General features: G+C 38.7%; 2 protein-coding genes across 3 annotated transcripts; one reads left to right on the forward strand and one right to left on the reverse strand.

The window, feature by feature from the left end:
• Window positions 1–5,477: 5,477 nt before the first annotated feature.
• Window positions 5,478–12,047, forward strand: LOC103717284 (O-fucosyltransferase 30). Of its 2 annotated transcripts, XR_005509049.1 has the most exons (3): window positions 5,478–6,196; window positions 9,762–11,220; window positions 11,625–12,047. XR_005509049.1 is itself a non-coding variant. In XM_039120267.1 (2 exons), the coding sequence occupies exons 1-2, from the start codon at window positions 5,733–5,735 to the stop codon at window positions 10,840–10,842; spliced, it is 1,545 nt and encodes a 514-aa protein (XP_038976195.1). In that variant the 5' UTR covers window positions 5,478–5,732; the 3' UTR covers window positions 10,843–11,474. The 2 variants fall into 2 exon arrangements, 1 of the variants encoding a protein (XP_038976195.1); XM_039120267.1 differs by lacking the exon at window positions 11,625–12,047 and having other exon boundaries at window positions 9,762–11,474.
• Window positions 12,048–13,970: 1,923 nt separating this feature from the next.
• LOC103717283 lies at window positions 13,971–18,826 on the reverse strand. Its single transcript, XM_008805604.4, has 4 exons — window positions 18,231–18,826; window positions 15,152–15,310; window positions 14,922–15,030; window positions 13,971–14,415 (listed from the first exon to the last, which is right to left on the reverse strand). The coding sequence occupies exons 1-4, from the start codon at window positions 18,561–18,563 to the stop codon at window positions 14,210–14,212; spliced, it is 807 nt and encodes a 268-aa protein (XP_008803826.2). The 5' UTR covers window positions 18,564–18,826; the 3' UTR covers window positions 13,971–14,209.

Below are 18,826 nucleotides of genomic sequence, written 5' to 3' on the forward strand. Positions count from 1 at the left end.
GACAATATCCGGTTTATTAGGGATTCCGGGAACAAATATCTCGCCACTTCTTTCTTATTTTAATTTTTTTTTTTTATTTTTTTTTTTTTTTGGGGGGGGGGGGGGGGGGGGGGGGGGTCCCTGCATAGCAGCCTCCACTGAGCCTCCATCCCACCAGGAGAATGTTTGATGCAGCCAGAAATGACCATGTGTTGGGCATTTCGGCCGGTTTTGCTCATATCCTCCTCACCCATGGGCTCGGTTCGATTATCCCTCTAGGCTTCGACACGAATACCACGTGTGAGTACGTCACATCTGATACCATCGAGGCTACCAGCAGAGCGATACGCCCTTCCAGACTCCGTGTCCGAGCATGATGCATCTGGTCTCCACAATTTAATTGACACCCGTGCGTTTCGAACCTAGAACCATTTGGTTGGAAGTAAGGTCAAGCTTCCACTGGGCTACCACCTCAGTAGCTTCTTATTTTAATTATTAAATATCTACCAAAACATAAGGATAAATTTAATTATCTTAGTTTCATAATTTCTATATTCCCATTATATGATTTTTTTTCTATAATTTTTCTAACTTTTTTCTATCATTGGAATTCCATTCCTCCACAACTAGCAATTTTATGAATGATATGAGAGATTAATATCCGAAACAATACGTTTGATGCCGTGCAATCGGCTAAAAGACGAGCTATCGCTGGGCCATCGTCGTGGGAACGCAACTGGCAGTCGGTGGGGGAAGAGGCAAATGGGTGATGGAAGGCAAGCCGTGGATAGCGGCGGGGTTGTGCCCTTTCCAACGGACCGTCCGCCTGTTGTTTTCTTTGCGTGGAGTGGATGTGGCCGAACCCCTTTCATATTCCGTGACCGTGATTGGTACAATTGTCGAAGCCCGCCCGTGATTTCTGTGCAGGAATTAATCAGGTCCGACGTGATGGGTGGCTTCGTAACTAACTTCTCGGATCCTCCCTGATTCCAATATTTTTTTGATTAAATAAGATAATCTAAATTAATCAAAAAATTATAAAATAAAATATTATAAGGTTGAACAGAAGGATCAAACAAAAAAAAAAAAGATAAGATGCCGTCAATTGGCAGAACCCAATAGATAATAATGATTGCATCATTCTCCTAGAAATAGACATACTCACCATTCAACGCGAGATAAATCAACAAATCATTGATAATCGTCATAGAGTCGCCCTAAAGTCTGTGGCATAAATCAGTTTCTCTCATGAATGCAACATCGTCTATAGCTATGAATGCAACATTAGCACTTTTGCCAACAAAGTCCACTCCATCTAAATATCTCTATATGGTATGCTACTATTAAAATTGGTTTTGAGGAAGCGGTTCCAAAAAAACTCGATCCAATTCTTTTGAGTTTGATTCACCTGAGGTGGCTGGTGGTTTCTCCTTTATTCTCTCCGATTCTGCTTTTGGCCGGTTCAGACGCCCATCAAGCCAAGTTCAGTGCAGCAAGTGCGACGAGAAAGGACTTGCTGAAAAAGTATTATGAGGCATGCCCGGTGCTTCAGAAAGCCAGGGCTGGCCCACCCCTTAGGCAACTTAGGCAGTCGCCTAAGGCTCCAGCCGAAAGAAGGCCCACCGTAAGAAAAACCTCAAAGACAAAATAAAAAGGAAGAAAATCCTTCTATGAGTTCGCCTTAGGCCGATCCACTACAGAAAGCAAGTTCGGATCCAAACCGGTTGATTCATCGGAACGTCCGTGGTGATTGCATGAGCCTATGCAGTACGCTATCCCATCGTCTTAGTATAATGTAATTAGGATGGTCCCACCATAAACGACAGTCATGGATGACTGTGATCGCTGAATTGGTCATTCCAAGATCAATGCCAAACTCCAGAGGACCTGGACTCCGAACATGACCTGCCTTCTGAATTTAAGTTTAAAAATTATTTCATTATCTCCCCTCTTTGTTTTAACAGTATAGATTATAAAAAGACGGGACCAGGCAAAATAAATTTTAAATGGAGTGGATTCCCAAGTTCATGGTGCCAAGGATATACTGTTTACTATGATCATGCCTTATGTTTTTTTCTTTGGTGAATCGTCTGCTCACACTGCTGTAGTATAAGTACAGCTAGCTCCATATGAATCACGCAACCTACACAAAGCAAAAGGTACTGAAGATCATGCCTTATTGGATGGCAAAACCTTTCATTCATAATGTAGCATGTTTTAGAATTTTGGATTTGTACATATTCTTCTCTAAATAACATAAAATAAAGATGATGCAAATCTGGGAAATATTTGGACTTGGAACCATTACATATTTCTCTTATTTTCTCCCCCTCGCATGTTATATTCTTCAATCTCTGCAAAGTAGCATCTGCATCTTAGTGCAATAGAACAAAACTAGGCCAAATTAGCTTAATTTCAGGTCGCCCAATATAATTACAAGGAAACATTTTTTTTCCAACAAATGCAAATATAATTACTTTTTTAGGACATTGCACAATGATCTGAACACTTTGTCGCATCTCCTCGATACGGATACAGTAACGATCATAGCGATCTCCTTTGGTATCTACCGGTACGTCAGGATCCGATTGGTCATGAACATCGTAAGGTGCTGCTCTTCACGAATCCCAGCATACCCAGGTAGTGATCATCAGGCTCATTGTATGATTGTCCACAGGTCTTTTCCTTCTCTTGTTTTTGGTAGTAAATTAGTTATGTTCTAGCCATATTCTTGTGAAATCATAATTCATGTAGACATGTATATTTATACATGCATTTATGCATACATCACTGTACAAAAATATATATATATATATATATATATATATATATATATATATATATATATATATATATATATATATATATATATATATATATATATATATCATATTCAGGGCTGGAACTGGAGCAGACTATATTGGAAAGAAAATCTAATGCTATGAGCCAGGTTTAGATTCGAAAATTTTCTTCTAGATTCCACTTGAATCAAGCCTTACTTTTCAGGCTCCATCGTGATCGTGATCATTCTTGGACTAGGTCCAAAGTGTAACCTAAAAACATCCTTGCCATGCGCATTTTCAACTGTAATCATGTTTGAATTGGCAGAGGTTGGCTGTCGAGCTCCCACACTACTCGGCTTAAGTTCATCATTTTATCAACTCAAACCCAAACTTTAGCATATTAAGCTTCAAATAATATCTAAATATTATATTTTTGCAACATATTTGCAAATGTAAAATTGCCTAGACCCAAGTTTTGAACTTCAATCAAGATATGGTCTTGGTGTCTTGTAATCAATTACGTCAACAATTTAACTTGATCCATTTCTTTATATATCTCACAAATGACCATGTACATTGCTCCCAAGGTTACTTCTTCATGCACAACATTTACATTATTAGGTTAAAATTAATACAATCTCAACTTAAGATGATTAAAAGATAAACTATATTCGTTGATCTTAATTGTTCTAAAATCCCAATCATGAAACTTTCCATAACCTTCAAGAAATCTTCTAGCTAAAGATCCTAAGTAAGACTTACTAATTTGCCATGGAAACTTCAACTTGGTTGCTAAAGTTTTTGGCCCAATCTTTAACAAGATAATCTCATACATTTTACCTAATCAAAAGGAAAGTAGCATAACATAAGTAGGGTTACAAATGGGTCAGGTCGGGTCGGGGCCTGAGCGACCCTGATCCGACCCGGATCTTATTCGGGTCTTAATTTTGGACCCAGACCCGATCCGGTTGAAAATCGGATTGGATCGGGTCGGATCCATGCCTATAAATTTTGACCCGACAGGTCACGGGACGGGTTGGGTCCGGATCTATGTATTTTTATATTCAAAGTTCCACTATATAATAGTCAAAAACTGAACCAAAAAATTGGGTCCGCTCGGATCTGGGTCCGGGTCAAAATTGAGTGGATCCGACCTGAACCGAAAAATAGAACGGGTCCAAATTTAGGACCCGACCCCAGCCCTGCGGGTCCTAAAATTCAGGTCGGGTCGGGTCTTATGCAGATTAGGTCGGACAGGTCACGGGTCAACCCGGTCGTTTGCAGCCCTAATCATAAGTTAGTAGGGGATGCCAATGGCAAATCTAAACTCATTCTAGTGGTTGACACATAGGTGCAAGTGAATGAAGTATAAATGGCTGAGTTTTTCATCAAAATAAATATTTTTATTATAGATGCAATTTGATAAAAATGTAGCATACGGTCTAGCTGCGAGAAATTATAGAGCAATCAAATCAATTTTTAAATTTGATATAAAGAATAAAAAGCATGTTGCAGTTTCATCATACAATGGCTCAAAGAAGTCAAAATAACCAACTTACCAAAAATATTCAGAAGATGGTTGGAAAAAAAAAAGTTTCATAGTGAACGTACGTTTTTGCATAATACCGTGTGTTTTGATCAGAAGCATAAATAAGAATCTTTTGACAGGACTATTGGCTCACCTTTTAGATTGCACAGCCTACTAGAAATGGTTTCAAATCTAGGAGCTTATCGATTTCAAAACTAGGAGCTCATCCATCCCTTCCGTCTTTGTTAGATACTCTACGGCCAATCTTCCAAGTAGCAACGACTGAATGCAACGCAACAAACAATAGTGACAACTTAAAGCGGGGTCTGACTACGATTCCAGATATCGAAATCTTATTTTTTAATCCATTAATCTTTTTGATTGGAGAATAGTCTAGTTTACTGCTCTTGTTGGACTCGAATATAGAGCACTTGGTCAGGCCCCAATATCTCGATAGAACAAGATTTGAATGCAAGTCTCCTTTTATTATCGTCGTAGGAGTTTTCCAGATTGGTGAAATCTTCTCAAAACTTTAAAGAGAAGTGAATGCTGCTGCAAACTAGGCTGCATCCTATGTGGGATCCTAACTATGTTCTTCTAGATTTTTTCTTAGGAATTATGCATCCGGCTCTCATGAATATATTCATACATATCTATATCTGTTCCAATGGCTTATCGGGATATTTTTATAGGATTGGATTGAAAATTCTATAGAAATCAAACCTATTGGTCCATCTAGCTCGCACTTTCTAAGAACATATACAAATCTTAGCATTTAAAAAACAGAAAAAAAAAGATCCATGATTTTTTTTCCGCTCATAGAATTTAGGCTAGGAGGTGTTCTGTTGATAGAGTCATGCTTAAATGGATGTCCAATATACATATATATGTGTGTGTGTATATATATATGTATACATTTTGTATATGTGTGTATAAATATATGTATATGTATACATGTATGTGTGTATGTATATATATTTGGAGGTTGACAACTTTAGTGGATGTATGGCATACTAGGGTTTATTTAGATTTTTCTATAAAATTGGGTTGAAAATTTCGTAGAATTTATGGATTAAGCTAGTACAATCAACAAAATCACAGGCTATACTCATAAAATATCCACCTAAGATCTTCTCTCTCTCTCTCTCTCTGGGATTGAGGCTAGTCCAGTCCAAAGCTATTTATGGATATTTTATATAGCCCAGTTTATAGTCTGCGATCTTGCATGCTAGTTATACCGACCTAATTTATCAATTCTATATAGGAAAATCAAACCGGCCTAAGTTGCAACATCAATCACTCCATCATGCTAAGAGACCAAATGTAAACAAATATTTGGGAATCGTAGATCAAATTCCCATATAAAAAACCCTTGTCCTCGCAAAACACCTCCTCCCCATAATTTCCAGAAGTCTAGCAGCAGAGGAACCAAGGTGGGAGACATGGATTGGTCAGTGAGCCGTAGCCGTTGGAGGAAGCGAAGCCAACGGAACAAACCCCTCTTCCTCCTTTCTCTTTCCCTTCTCCTCCTCCTCCTCCTCCTCTTCCTTGCCGTCTTCCTCTCCTCTTACGCCGAGATCTTTCGATCTCTCCTCCCCTTCTCCGCCCCTCTCCCCGCCGAAACCCTAGACGCTCGATCCCCGCAATGCGGCGCCGGCGGAGCCCCGGCCCTCGCCGGCGAGAGATTCCTCTGGTACGCTCCCCACAGCGGCTTCAGCAACCAGCTCTCCGAGCTCAAGAACGCCATTCTCATGGCTGCCATCCTCAACCGCACCCTCATCGTGCCTCCGGTGCTCGACCACCATGCCGTCGCCCTGGGGAGCTGCCCCAAGTTCAGGGTCGCCAGCCCCACCGAGCTCCGCACCGCGGTGTGGGATCACATCATGGAGCTCGTTAGAGCTCGGAGGTGTGTTCCTTTGATTTGGATTTTTTTAAAATGTAGTGAAATTTTCAATTGTTTTGATCCTTCAAGCTGTTTCGGTTAATTTTGTTCTCTTACATGTGCGGAAAAAGGAGGGAAAGGAACGATCTTGACAAGAAAGCCAAAATCAAATTAGTAGATTTTTTTTTTTGGAAATATTATCGAATTCTTTTTCAAGCCACTAGCCATGAAACTTGGCTTAGACTAACTGATAGATGATTATATGGGTTACTGATTAATTGGAAACTGTATGATGTCTTAAAACTCGGTTTCAAATTGGTACCAATTGGGTGCCACGATGGAAGAAGTATATATATCACTATTAGGAGTCACTTAAACTATGATTTTACAGAACAGCTGTTTGTTCTGCAAACTAAAAATTGGGTCAGGATAAGGAAATTCACTGGGTCAATATGCAGTAACAAGTTTTAATAGCAGGAAGTAAGATAAAATTAATTTAATTATTTTTCAGGATTAAGTTATTGGGAGTGGTGGAGATAGAGTGGAAGCAGGAGGCTTGATTTAGCCTACAACACCACAATGACAAGGATAATATTTTCTTTGGCCAGTCAATGGAGATAGTGTTATTTGGTTTGTTGAACCCTTCCCAATTTGGTGCTTTTCTTTATGAACTAGTCGAGTATGTAATAATTGCAGGTACTTAACATTCTCTAGATAGAGAAATTATTGGAATTCTTAACAAATTCAATTTGCTTTGGAGGGATCTTCCTTAGAGCAGTTCCCATGGGTTCGCTAAAATATTTTCTCAAAGCAGCTCCACTGTGTTTTTATAAGTAGTATATTTGCTTTTCATGATTTCTGAAATACTTGGATTCGTTATTGTTTTTTTTTTGGGGTGCTTCTTGAATAGCGCGTCACCTTTAAATCAAATTACTTGTAGGCTTACATTTATCTTCTAACTGTTTCCATTCTTCCATCTGGCATGTATAGATGTTTGAATTGCCTGGTTCTCTGCCTGATTAAAAAAGGATTACAGATTTGGAAAGATTGTGCACATGTAAAATAACGAATAGAGGGCATTTTATACTTCTTCTAATTGAAATTTGATGACTCACTTGGAGCATGTGAAGATTAAGTATATAGTGGAGCACAATTACTTCATAGCCATTGTATGTTGCAGGTAAAAAAGTGCTCTTTGTTTTTGAATTAATCAAAGTTAGTTGCTTATCTCCAATATGACTGGTTTATCCACCAAAATATTGTCTTTATTTGTTGCCTCATAGATGTTCTTTGGAGTTTTTATGTCATTTCATCAGATTTATAGCACAAATCTATTATTGTGACAGAGGTGTCAGTCATTGTGCAGGCAGAGAGAGAACTGTGAATTTTATATAAAACAAGGATTTTTTTAATATCTGGAAAACTTAATTAGGCATTAATAGAGTGGTGGATTGACCGAAGAGCTGTAGAAGCTAAGTGAAAGAATGGAGAGGGTAAGAGTCAGTAGGACAACTTGAGATAGAAGAGATGGGTGGAGGGCGTTAACATAGAATGGAATGAAAAATAAGGTAGAGAAGCAATGCATGCAAATTAAAAAGATGAGGAATGGCAAGAGTGTGCCAGCTGGGAAAGCTCAGATGTAGGAGGGGAAGGTATATTACCCTCTTAGTTTTTCTTATTTTGGGTCCTTCTGGTTTAAACTTATCAAGGTTACTTTCTTTTGATTCTCATATCTATAATATTTCCCAATCAAGGAGCCAATCAGTGGAAGCCCCTGTTTTATATGCCTTATGCTTGTATCTAATGCTTTAATGGGCAGTGACCATGCTAGCGATGATGATTCACCTACTTGCAAGCAATCTAGGCATGGTTGTGTAGTTTGGCGACTCTAGACCATCTAACTTGCTAGTTGGTGCAACAGAAATATTTGGGTGCCTATCAGCCAATTTAACTTAATTTTTGTCATGTGCATCAGGGTCTGGTCACTTGTGGCTAAGCAGCCTCTTGCATAGGCATGCTCTTGGGATTTATTGGTCATCTAAGGGCCTGCTTGAGTTGGAATTGCAGCAGTAGAAATTGAGCTTAACCTTTGAAAGTATTTTTTTTTATCTTTTAATAGTTATGTTTCTTTCCTTTTTAGCTATAGTGGTTGGAATTAAGAGCAGTGCTGTGTCTCTGGTAAACTCCAATGGGCATTGCCTTCCTTCTTGCATAGAGAGATTCCAGCAGTCGTAAAACAACTTGGTCAAAAGAAGCAAGTCCTGAATTATATTGTTTATGAGAAACTGTCACATTGGTGGTGACTTCGATGAGGATTCAGCATTCTAACAGTTTGCTCAAGGTTGTGGTTGAATCTTTTGGAGACAATTTAGAGAGTTAGATGTGTGATCCATTTTGTTAGTCATGGAAGAGGAGAACACATTGCTAAATATTGTCTGCATTCTTATTTAACATGCATGAAATGGTTGTTATATCAATAGGAACAACCTGCACTTAGATGAGTGCTACCTTGATCTATCTAACTTCTAGGAAAGAAGAAGCGTAGGACTGAAAAAGATTTGATCTAAAGTATTTTTATCATGGTTCAACATACAGGCCCGAACTAGGCGGTATGGGGTGTATTGTACCATATCGGTTCGGTACTGATGCCCGGTACGGATGTCGTACCGACAGTTGGTATGCCGATAATATCTCATACCGTATCGTACCGATACAGTGCGACTGTAGTACCAGTACGGGGTTTGGTACTGAGACGGCGAATCTTAATTTTTATTATATACATAATTAGTTGAGTGATTATGACATATGGTTGAGGAAGATGGAGACTGATCTCAATTGCACTGATTTGAGTGGACATGCAGAGAATAGAAGGAATGGTGTAGTGTTTAGATCAACTTTGAAAATACTTGATAGCATGGAGTAAAATTTTATGAATCATTTTGTGGAAGATAATTTTGATTTAAGTGAATATTTATTTCTTCTGCTCAATCTTGTGGTGGTTATAATAATTTCAGGAAATTCATTTTCAATGCTTGAAGACCTCTGCAAAAGGGATATCCAGTCTCTGCATCTGATTGTTACAGCTACAAAAGCTATAATTTTATCTGTATTCTGGCTAAGAGCATTGGGTTTTTAGTGATTTCAACTCCAGCTGGAATAGGACACCAGAAGTTCATGATTGGTTTGTGTACCTGTTGAGGTTGATCCCTAAAACATACACATATGATGTTTGTTTTTTGTAAAGCTACAAATCATAGCAGGCACCATCTATGCGCTAACCTGCTTAGTGATAAGTGGATCTCACTGAGACTGCCGATTATGATGAGAATACCTGATAGCTAGAGCTGAAGTTTGCTTTCTCAATGCCCATCAAATTTGTTACTTATTATGTCCAAAGGGGAAGCCCTAATCTGTTTAATAATAAACAACAAAGTGTCTTAGTACTTGTAGTAGCGATTATTCTTAAAAAAATTAATACATGTTTTGTTTCATCTTTTTCAGGTACGTTTCAATGGCAGAAATTGTCTTAGTACTTGTAGCAGCGATTGTTCTTAAAAAAATTAATACATGTTTTGTTTCATCTTTTCAGGTATGTTTCAATGGCAGACATAGTTGATTTGTCTTTGCTAGCATCATCTGTGCTCAAGATAATTGATTTTAGAGTATTTGCTTCAACATGGTGTGGTTTAAACATGGAGCGCACTTGCTTTGCTAGCTTATGTTGTGCTGTGTCTAGGGTTAGATCTTTGTCAGGTAACTTTGACCGATGCAGGTCCTTGCTATCTGGCTTGCAAGGTAACATTGATCAGTGTGTATATGCTGTACAAGATGACTGTAGGACAACAGTATGGACATATCAACAAGACAATGATGGGATTTTGGACTCGTTTCAGCCTGACAAAGAATTGCAGAAAAGGAAGAAATTGTCATACATTAGGAAGCGTAGAGATGTATACAAGGCTTTTGGACCTGGTTCGAAAGCTGAAACAGCCACAATTTTGGCTTTTGGAAGCCTATTCACATCACCATACAAAAGTTCTGAGCTTTATATCGATATCCATGATGCTCCAAGAGACACACGGATACAGTCATTGCTAAAGGAAATTGAATTCCTTCCCTTTGTCCCAGAAATTATGGCTGCAGGAAAGGATTATGCTGTAAACAAGATAAAGGAGCCTTTTCTCTGTGCCCAACTTAGGTTGCTAGATGGGCAGTTTAAGAACCACTGGAGGACCACATTTTCAGCAGTAAAGCAGAAGATTAAAACCTTAAATTTGGAACTTCAGGGAAACAAGGTTCGTGGTCCTATCCATATTTTTGTCATGACGGACCTTCCTATGGTAAATTGGACTGGAACTTACTTGGCAGACCTTGCAAAAGATGCAAGCTCTTACAAACTCTATACACTACTAGAAAGTGATGAATTGGTAGTGCAGGCTGCTAAGAAACTTATGGCAGCAGAGCATGGGCTAAGGTCTGGTTACCTTCCAAGGAATCAAGAGGGAACGGATAAGAACAAAGCTTGTGAACCAGTGGCATTACCAGAAATTCTATTATACATAGAGGCAGCTGTTTGCAGTTGTGCTTCCTTGGGTTTTGTAGGGACTGCTGGATCAACAATAGCAGAAATCATAGAAGTGATGAGAAAAAATAATGTCTGCAAATTGTAGACCAATTGTACCTTTCACCGTTGCAGCTGGATATATACCACATCTAACAAAAGTGCTCATCTCTGTTTCCACAAAGAATATATCAAAAGAAATCCAAAGTCTAATGGTACATGAAGTCAAAGATCGATTCAGGAACAAGAATTTGAATATTTGAAACTGGGTACAATTAATGTTGACTTCCTGCCAACAATTTTCTCTTGGTCTTTGAAACATCAGAGAATGGCATAAAACATACGTTATTCACACCTGCAATTTATGCAACTAATAAAGAGGAAGCCGTGCAGCTTTGGATTTTATTTTTGGGTACTCACACGGTCTGGCATCTCATAAAAATCATTGAAGGATTTGACAAGAAAAGGAGCTTCAACTTGTTGTATGGTAGCGAAGTCTTGCTCACCTTTCTTAGTCTTGAAAGAAATTTATTCATCATTTCATCAATCTTACCTTATATATATATATATATATATATATATATATATATCTGTTGTATTGACAATTTTTTTAGCTGATCCGTATAGTTCCGACAAAGCTTGATGACTATGGTTATGTTACTGAGTTTTATCATAGCCAGATAATACTGTTTTTTGATGTTTGTGTGTTTTATTGATGATTCTATCTCGAGTTTCATCCGATTTGTCATGTTTTTGGATCATCTTGACATTATTATGACATGATTTATGGGGTTTCAAATTGTTGATATGGGAAGAATGCTGAAATTAGTTGCTTTGTTGTTCTGGTTAACAATCATACTTCTCACATGCCCCCCATCTTAAACTGGCCAGCTGATGCTATAATTTTCTTGGGAGAGAAGGCCACGGGCACACTGTGGGAAACATTTCTCAGGACTTGAACCCAAGACTTGCTGTATACAAGTGGAAGAAATGACTGCTGAGCGAGGACTCGGATGATAAGCAAGTCCCAGTTCACCAACTTACGCTATAATGTTTAGCCAACCCTAAAATGATTATATCCATGATTTTGAACGGCCAGCTTCTGTCCAACAAGTACACAGATGGTAAATGCTTGTTCCACTACATGTTTTCCTGAAACTAGGAGTTAGAGAAGGGATGATGCAAGTTGATTTGGATTCATGTACTTCTTTTTATGGGTTTTGATATATGATACGGTAGGTTAGTTGCTGTTACAGTGTTACGGTACTGCTTTTAGCTAATCTTATCTAATGGAAAGTCCATTTGAGTTATACTGTATTTTTCAGGCATCAGATGAAAAGTAGAGAAGGCACATGCAAATGATGATAGGATAGAGTATATGAATGGCTGAAATGTAGTGGAAATATTGGCTCGTGGATCACCCACCTAAAATTTCAATTATTGCATGGATGATTAGAATCAGATGGAGAAGAAAGTATAGTCATGTCATGAATAATTAATGTTATTAAGATGGACAAAACCAACTGATTCAAAGAGAGTATTTGTGAGTTTTAGTTTCTTTTTGTGCGAATGTGCCCATGGGCGTGAGTGTTTGTTTCTTTTTTTTCCCTATTTTTGTTATGAGAAAAAATTTGGATGGATAGTTGTGATTCTGTCTAGGGCAACAAGATAGTATGAACAAACGATTCAAAGATACCTTAGTAGAAGAGAATTTGATGGAGATGGATGATTTATTTAGAGTTTCGATCACCATTACATTTTCTTTTCAGAAAGGTAAGCAACTATACTCTCATATATTAGCATCGGGAGCATGGTTGCGAGAGGAAGCTTAATAGCTATGATAGAATTAGACATTTTTGAACATAGACCTCCCGAATTAAGTCGAGCCGGTATCTCATATATGCCATGCATGTGCTTTTTAAGAAATTTGGGAGGGACGAGGGAGGGAGGGAGAGAGAGAGAGATTGGGGTTTCACTGCTACAGAGTTCAGCTTATTGTGACCAACCCCAACGTTCAGCATTCTAAAGATTAGGATAGGAGGACCAAAAAGAAAAAAGAAAAAGAAAAAGAAATTCTAGGAGCCAACATGGCCTTACTCAACTTTTCTAATTATATCTAGAGCATCATTCTTTTAGGATGCTGTTCTGCATTGCTAAGGTAGATTCCCCTCCAGTTTGAGGTCCTTTCCAATTAGATCTAGAGCAATGCTGTTCTTCATTGCTCAGATAGCTTCTCCTGCAGCTTGAAGATCACCATGGCAGATGGAGCAAATCTTAGACTTTGGGATGACCCTCTGGTGTACTTTAAAGGACCAGCTTCCATCCCTTCCGCAGGAGAAAAATTATATCCTACAAGGGGATGACCCAAGCCAGCTGTGTGTTCTCTGTAATACCGATGGGGAGGCTCATAAAACATCTGTTTCTGAGGTGCCATTTCACCGAGCATGTCTGGATGCTGATCATAATTATCTCTACAACTTTTAGATTATTCCGCAGCTGGAGTAAGAAGCTTTCGGGAAGCCATGGCAAAGCAGCATCTAATTACTACCTCTGTCTTCTCTGTATCTATTTCTGCTCTCTCTTGCATCGCCGTCTTAACAGAATCATTCAGGTGGGCCTTACCCTCCGTTTTACAGAGCAAAACAAAAAAAAAAAAAAAAAAAAAAAACTACAGCAAGGCACGTCTCACCTGGAGCTTCACATACTCCATACTCCATAGTTTCTGCTACATGGTGGAATACATAGATGAGGGATACAGAATTAATTTCTTGTCATCTATCACAGCGGTCTGCATTCAAGGAGGAGAATGTAACGATGGTTAGCTCACATGGCTTTGAATACAATATTCAGTCGAAGACAGGTTTTGGAGTATATTGCAATGTCAAATGGATCAGCTGTAATATCTGTTGAAACACAGCATAGCTTCCACAAAGGGAAACACCTCATGTCATTTACACACACAGAATAAAAAGAAGAACATAGAAAATTTCTTCGATATATAGTTTACCATATTCATCTCACTCATTAGATTCCTGGGAAGAAGATAAAATATGAACCTGTTCTATTTTTCAGCAAACTGGAGATGGCAGTGAGGTCATTTTCACCAACCCTGGTGCTAGCAACCAGGAGCTACAATGTACCATGAGAATCTTTGGAATTTTATTGTACCATTATCAACCAACCAGAAACTCCTGGAGAATTATTCGAATCATATCCAGCCAAGGAAAACAGCAGAACTTTTATGCCCTGTAGAACTAACTGGTTTGATTCTTCAATAAAATCATCGAAAGAGTAATTGTCTTGCAATTTTGCCATGTATGAAGAATTTCTAATGTACGATAGCAACAAGACTAGAAGCAACTAGGGGAGGCACTGCTGTGTCGATTTAAAAGAAGCAGGAAAACATAAAAAAAGTTATGCTGGGCAGAATGATCCAGACCCACTGAAAGGGCCCTGAATGAGTCAGGCTCACGTTGTTAGAAACCATCTATCATTTTCAGGTGTAAGAGAAAAGATATGCCCGTCTGGCCACTCTTTGTTAGCAACTGGAAGTTTTCAGCAACAAAGGCCTGTGAAGGCTCAAACGATATGTGCCTTTGCAGATGAGAAAATGCACAATACTCCACTTCAAAAACTTCCGCATCTTTTTGGAACGAAGAGACCGAAACACCAACTCCCTCTCCTGCCATACAGGGAAGAAGAATGCGATATTTGCAGTCAAACAGCTCAAAAAATGCATGTGCAGATTATAAACATGACTAGCTTGATGAATTTTCAAGAATATGCAAATTACTAAAAAAAATCCTACTCTTTTCCTTTGTAAGGAGATTTTTTTTTAAAATTAAAAAAAGCAAGACATTCAGGTGATCTTGCAGCAAGGACACCATATACAACAACATATGCATATGCACAAGCGTGGGCCCGCCACGAAAGGGAAGAAAAAGAAAAATAAGAAATCACCCTACACCCAAAGGTGGAGAAAAGCATCACTTGTACAAAACAATGAAAAATTATGTTAATTAATGCACTAAAATATGTAAAGTGAAACATATTAAGAGCGTCAATAGATATGAATGCCTTTTGTTTTGTCCATTGTTTTGGAAAAAGAGGGCAGGCCTATGTTGAAAGCAGTTTATAATCAAGTTACACATGGAAACACTATAATCAGATTGACAAAGACGCACTGACCATGTGTGACCAGCAGCAAGTTTTCATGGGGATACTTGTCTGCAAGAGCCCGAATGATACTCGCATATCTATTCCTTGCATCAAGAACAGACTCCTCCCAACACGGCATCTGCAGCAATCAATGTACATTATTTGCTAATAAAACAGATTTAAAAAAGACTTTTGTTCATAAATAAATGATCATATAAATTAAACAAGATATTCATGATGAATAATGAATTAGTCTAGACCTCTTGGTAAATATGCTCCATAGAATGATCTATAGTTCCAGCTGGCAGCAAAGCTTCAAGTTTTGAAACTCCAGGAAACCAGGTGCCATCTTTAGGAGCAAATTCTTCACCTATGGCTCGTGTATTTAACATTTCACATAATCCATATTCTATTGAGACCTGTGAAACAGAGAAAGTTCAAGGAGATCAGTTAGGGGAAAAATATGACCCTTGATACTGTTGATGTTTGGATAAACTGTCCAACCCCCATATTATCATGCAATAAGGAACAGATAGCCAATGCCATTCCCAAGGCCGAATGAGAAAAGTGAAGAATTGCCACAAGATTGACAGCTAGTTGTTTAAATAAAAGAAAGAAAAAAGTGGAATAAACCCTGCTTTTGCTTATTGATTGCAAATACCATCAAGGTGTCTTTGTAAGCAGGATCTCATAATTAAACTGGATTGTAGCCAGAGGAAGGGAAGAGATGGCAGAGGTTGCACAATTAATGAAATGCTGCAATTAAACTCCATGGTTACGTTCCATTAATGGAGGTAGCCTTTCATTAGAAAGAAGCCAATTTTTTTTTCAAAAGTCAGCTCATTCAACTAATTCAGTGCTAGTCCATTAATGTTTTCTCAGGAAAAAGCCTTGTTAGCTAGGAATATTGTTCCTCCAATATATTATAATAAATATTAGAGAAGGCATCACAATAAGATAAAATCAATTGTATGTTGGGACCATTGGATAAAGTCCAGACTCCAGAACTTAACTGCATAATGAGCATCCAGTTTATGATTTATGGTTCATCTTTTTATATCTATAGAAAAGGAAAAAATTATGAACTAGACCATCTTGGTTGTCGGGTTATCATTAGCTGTCCAAGTAATGAGCTCATAGTAATTATTAATTCAGAAAATAATTACCATATTAGGAAGGCGTGAGAAGCTAGATCAATTTGAAGATTAAGTGGCTGACATTGATAGTGGCCATTATTAGATAGTGGGTAAATTTTTGTAGTACGAATGAATGCATCCAAGTACTTATAAAAGACTGTCCACTAATGTTTCATTTAGAGGCATTTAACTATATCCTCCACCTATCTCCCTAGGGTTTCCATGTGCTTCGACAATGCTCCTCATATGTGTAAACTTTTCTGAAAATTAAATGGGACCAATCTTTTGCAATGTGTTCTCCACCAAACTCTTCAACACATGGCAAATGCATATCCTGGAGCTATGCTTCTATCAAGTAAAGTCTTAAAGCATATCAGTGACATAACTCAGGAAAAAACCACAAAATCAGCCTCCCTTCCATAAAATGTTTCATTCTTTGATGTTATGTTGATGATTCAGAAGAATCCTTAGGTGATTCACATGACATTATTTTTGGAACATGTGAGATTTGCAACTTGAAGTGAAAATGGAGGGGCTGTCCACAACCTTAGCAATGTTCATGTAAAGCTAACAACAAGCAGCCTAAAACAATTCATCCATGGATTGATACTTTACTGGTTCAGAGCAGGTATTTCAAACTGCAGGGCAATGAGTATATATCACACCTGCACCTCACTGAAAACCAACAACAATGGAGTGGCATATTTATATTAAAAAGTTGTATACACCAAGCAGGCTAAGGAAAATTACTTAAGGTTTACACAAGTTCTAATGAAAAGGAGGAACTAATGAGAAAAGAAAACATTCAAGGACATGAGGTGCCATCCGTGAAAAAGGACAAATATCTTAATTTGGATGCAGTGTGTTTTCTTTTCCACAAAAAGTACTAAATTCTGCTAAAGAATGGCATCCTTGAGATGCAAATCATGCCTGAGATCCGAGACTTCACAATATTTTTAATGCAAGCAGCAATAGTGAGATATTTACTTACTAAAGATTAATGATCTTAGAAGATTTTAGGACAATATTTAGATGATCAATGCAACTCTAGTTCCTTTAGATTTAGTTGATTTTGAAAGATATATCATGATCTTTTTCCCATTTTCATTTGGAAGGATTTAAAAGAAACATTGAGATCTTTTTATATTTTATATTACTTTTAGAAGCCCTTCCATATAAGTTGTCTAATTCTCTATCTGGCAAAAAAGAGGAAAGCAAGCTCCCATGCAATTGAAAGGTTCATATATCATATTTCTCTCCTCTCTTCACTCTATAACTTCTATGTTCTTTTTCTCTTTTCTCATTCTCCTTTCTCAATTCCTCTGCCTTCTTCATTTTTCCTTTCAAACTACAATCCCATACCAGCTTGCTCCCAGATATACATAATTTCTGACAGAACTCCAGTAACAGGCCCTGATGTGCATCTCTTTTTCTCTGAATCCTAATCGATCACTTCCAGGATACCTCCAAAAATAACGAGTCTAGAAATCTTCTTATTCTGTTTTTTTCCCCAGCATTTTTATCTGCTTATGCAAACTGACAAACTATATTTCTAAAACAATAAAAACACCATAAATTCCAATATTCCATGGTCCGAATGCAGTTATTCCATATTAATGAATCATACCGTTATGGACTATGCTGATTCGATTCGATGCAACATAAAAGGGAGGTAAAGAAATAGGGATGCATAATCTTACTCCAACATGAGTAGTATTCGCCCATTCAATGCAGACCATTTTATTTCAAATGTGCATTTCAGGCATCAGTTGCCGACAAAACCCTAAAAGTCTACACAGTTAAGGAATATACTGTCATCCCCTCAAGAAAACCATATTTGAGTAATCTGGTTCACCAGTGTGCCAAAAATAAGTTGGAGAAAAAAATCACTTACACGAAATACATAATCTTATGAACCTTCTTTCTTCTTTTGTTTCTTTCAACCACCAAAGCTATTATAACGAGAAACAAGCTTCTTGGGGGAAAAAAGATCCTTTTTTGGAGAAAGAACAACTTTTTGATTGAAAAAAGGCTAAAAAATCCTTCTTTAACATTTTGATAGAAGAGGCGAGGCCACCACCAAGCACGTCATTTTCTTGACAGAGGACATAATTTTAGGTCATTTTCTTCATAAGGCTTGTTATTTGCTCATACAACACCCTAAAAACAAGAAAAGAAAAGAATAGGTGACGGACAGGAATACCTTGACGCGGGAGGGATCGATGACGACGTCTTGGCTGGTCTCCATGGTGAGGAGGCGGGCTTCATCGTCGACGACGGCGCAGAGAGCGGAGACGGCCTCGGCGGTGGTCTGGAGGCAGCGGAGGAAGGGTGAGACAAGGACGCGGTGGATGGGGAAGCCGAGGGCCCTCAGCCGCTTCCCGGCAGTCCAAGCCCGGATCTTGCCACCATCCGTCAGCGGCGGGTCCCAGGGCCGCGCCGCGTTCGCCGCCCACATCATCTCGAAGTGGTCGATCCGGTCCCCGTGCCTCATCACCACAACGTTCTGCACCCGCTTCTCTCCTATCATCTCCATCGCTCTCGCTGTCTCTCTCTCTCTCTCTCTCTCTCCCTGTCGACCTTTCCGAAGGGGTGGGCCTCGATATGAGTTCTGGCGGAAAGGGAAGAGGTTTTCTTGCCTTTTATAGGACGAGATCGAGAGAGAGAGGGGGGAGAAGCCTACGACCCAAGCTCACGACCCGCGGAAAATGCCATTTCGCGGCCTGTGGTTTCCTTCTCGTGTTTCTGACTTCTCGCAGGAGTTTCCCTCTCGTGTTTCTGAGTTCTCGCGGGGCTGTG

The sequence above is a fragment of the Phoenix dactylifera genome, chromosome 2, assembly GCF_009389715.1.
Source record: "Phoenix dactylifera cultivar Barhee BC4 chromosome 2, palm_55x_up_171113_PBpolish2nd_filt_p, whole genome shotgun sequence".
NCBI lineage: Eukaryota > Viridiplantae > Streptophyta > Magnoliopsida > Arecales > Arecaceae > Phoenix > Phoenix dactylifera.

Bases quoted from the DNA above. Each gene is read 5' to 3' on its own strand.
- LOC103717284 (XM_039120267.1), top strand. From the start codon at position 5,733: ATGGATTGGTCAGTGAGCCGTAGCCGTTGGAGGAAGCGAAGCCAACGG. The intron at 6,197-9,761 runs GTGTGTTCCTTT...TCATCTTTTCAG, and splicing joins GAGCTCGTTAGAGCTCGGAG to GTATGTTTCAATGGCAGACA.
- LOC103717283 (XM_008805604.4), bottom strand. From the start codon at position 18,563: ATGGAGATGATAGGAGAGAAGCGGGTGCAGAACGTTGTGGTGATGAGG. The intron at 15,311-18,230 runs GTATTCCTGTCC...TCTGTTTCACAG, and splicing joins TCGATCCCTCCCGCGTCAAG to GTCTCAATAGAATATGGATT. The intron at 15,031-15,151 runs GTCTAGACTAAT...TGATTGCTGCAG, and splicing joins TGGAGCATATTTACCAAGAG to ATGCCGTGTTGGGAGGAGTC.